This window comes from Trichinella spiralis, assembly GCF_000181795.1.
Source record: "Trichinella spiralis strain ISS 195 chromosome Unknown Scfld379, whole genome shotgun sequence".
Taxonomy (NCBI): Eukaryota; Metazoa; Nematoda; class Enoplea; order Trichinellida; family Trichinellidae; genus Trichinella; species Trichinella spiralis.
In genome coordinates this window covers 1-1,098 of record NW_003527318.1, presented here as the reverse complement: position 1 = coordinate 1,098, position 1,098 = coordinate 1, and the positions used below count along the sequence as shown (strand labels likewise).

Sequence of the window (1,098 nt, the reverse complement as noted above, 5' to 3'; positions counted from 1 at the left end):
TTTCAATCTAACTTGTGTCAATAAATGAAGCTTGATTTTCTTTAAATATATGTTGGGAACTGGAAAATTTGTAAATAATTTTGAAAATGTAAAAATACGTTAAACACAGTTGTTTTTATTTTTTATACCAATAAACATTGAAGACAAATCATATTTTTTCAAAATCGTGTAATTTGAATTTAACAAAAATGTTTAGAACTTGTGAAAGGAACTTTAAACAATGAACTTTAAAAGGCTCTTTAAAATGTATCTTACATTTTAAAGTGTCTTCATTATAAATGGCATGATATAACAAGATTTCATTATTTTCTCGTTTTGACTGCGATGAAGTGTCTTTTTTGCCTAAGTTCTCTCCGATCAAATTTGGTAAGTAGTATTTTAAGATATCTTGATGAATAGAGTAATCATGGTTACTGAGAGAAAGAAATTATTCCAATTCTAATTTATTAATTTCTTTGTTGATTGACCTGAATTTGTTCTACAGTGTAATTTTTCTATAAATGTACTTATAAAAAACTAGGCTTTTTTTCAAAACCGCTGAATATTTATATTTTTCTAAAGCTTTACTTCAGTTGAATTTCTGATGGTAAACTTTTATTTGATTAGAAGCGAAACATTTATTGTTTAATAAAGTCCCGTTAATACTTTCATCAGTTTCAGATGCAGTTTATTTTATTCATCTAGAAATCATCACATATTTGATATTTAAACAGAATATTTTTAGACTGTGCTGATGGCGGTGACTAAAGTTTCACTGGTCGTGTCAGTAATCTGTTTACTTATGGGAGGAAGTGCTGATGGGGGTTGCCCGGTTTCCAGCACGTGGGATAATTATGGAGGAAGAAAATTAGATGATGGCGGATGCCTAACAGTAGTCGATATGTTCGAAGTGAAAAAATTCTATGGACAAGTCACTATCGAGGATTTACATCGATTCTGTGCGAGTTCCTTCAAAGGCGGAAAACTACTGTCTTTCACTGATTCTCAGAAATTGCAAATGCTTGATGGTGTCAATTTTAAACAAGCTGTAGCATCGAATATTCTAATACATCCTGGGGTCCGAATCTTTGAAAACAATATTACAGTGAAGCAAAATGT

The 1,098-nt window shown here is 30.4% G+C and overlaps 1 protein-coding gene across 1 annotated transcript; it reads left to right on the top strand.

Moving 5' to 3' along the window:
- Positions 1-733: 733 nt before the first annotated feature.
- Positions 734-1,084, top strand: Tsp_15165 (cell wall hydrolase/autolysin; the record flags this gene model as incomplete). The annotated part of the gene is made up of 1 exon (XM_003370883.1): positions 734-1,084. A coding segment is annotated over exon 1 (351 nt), but the record flags the coding sequence as incomplete, so codon positions are not given.
- Between the last annotated feature and the right edge of the window lie 14 nt (positions 1,085-1,098).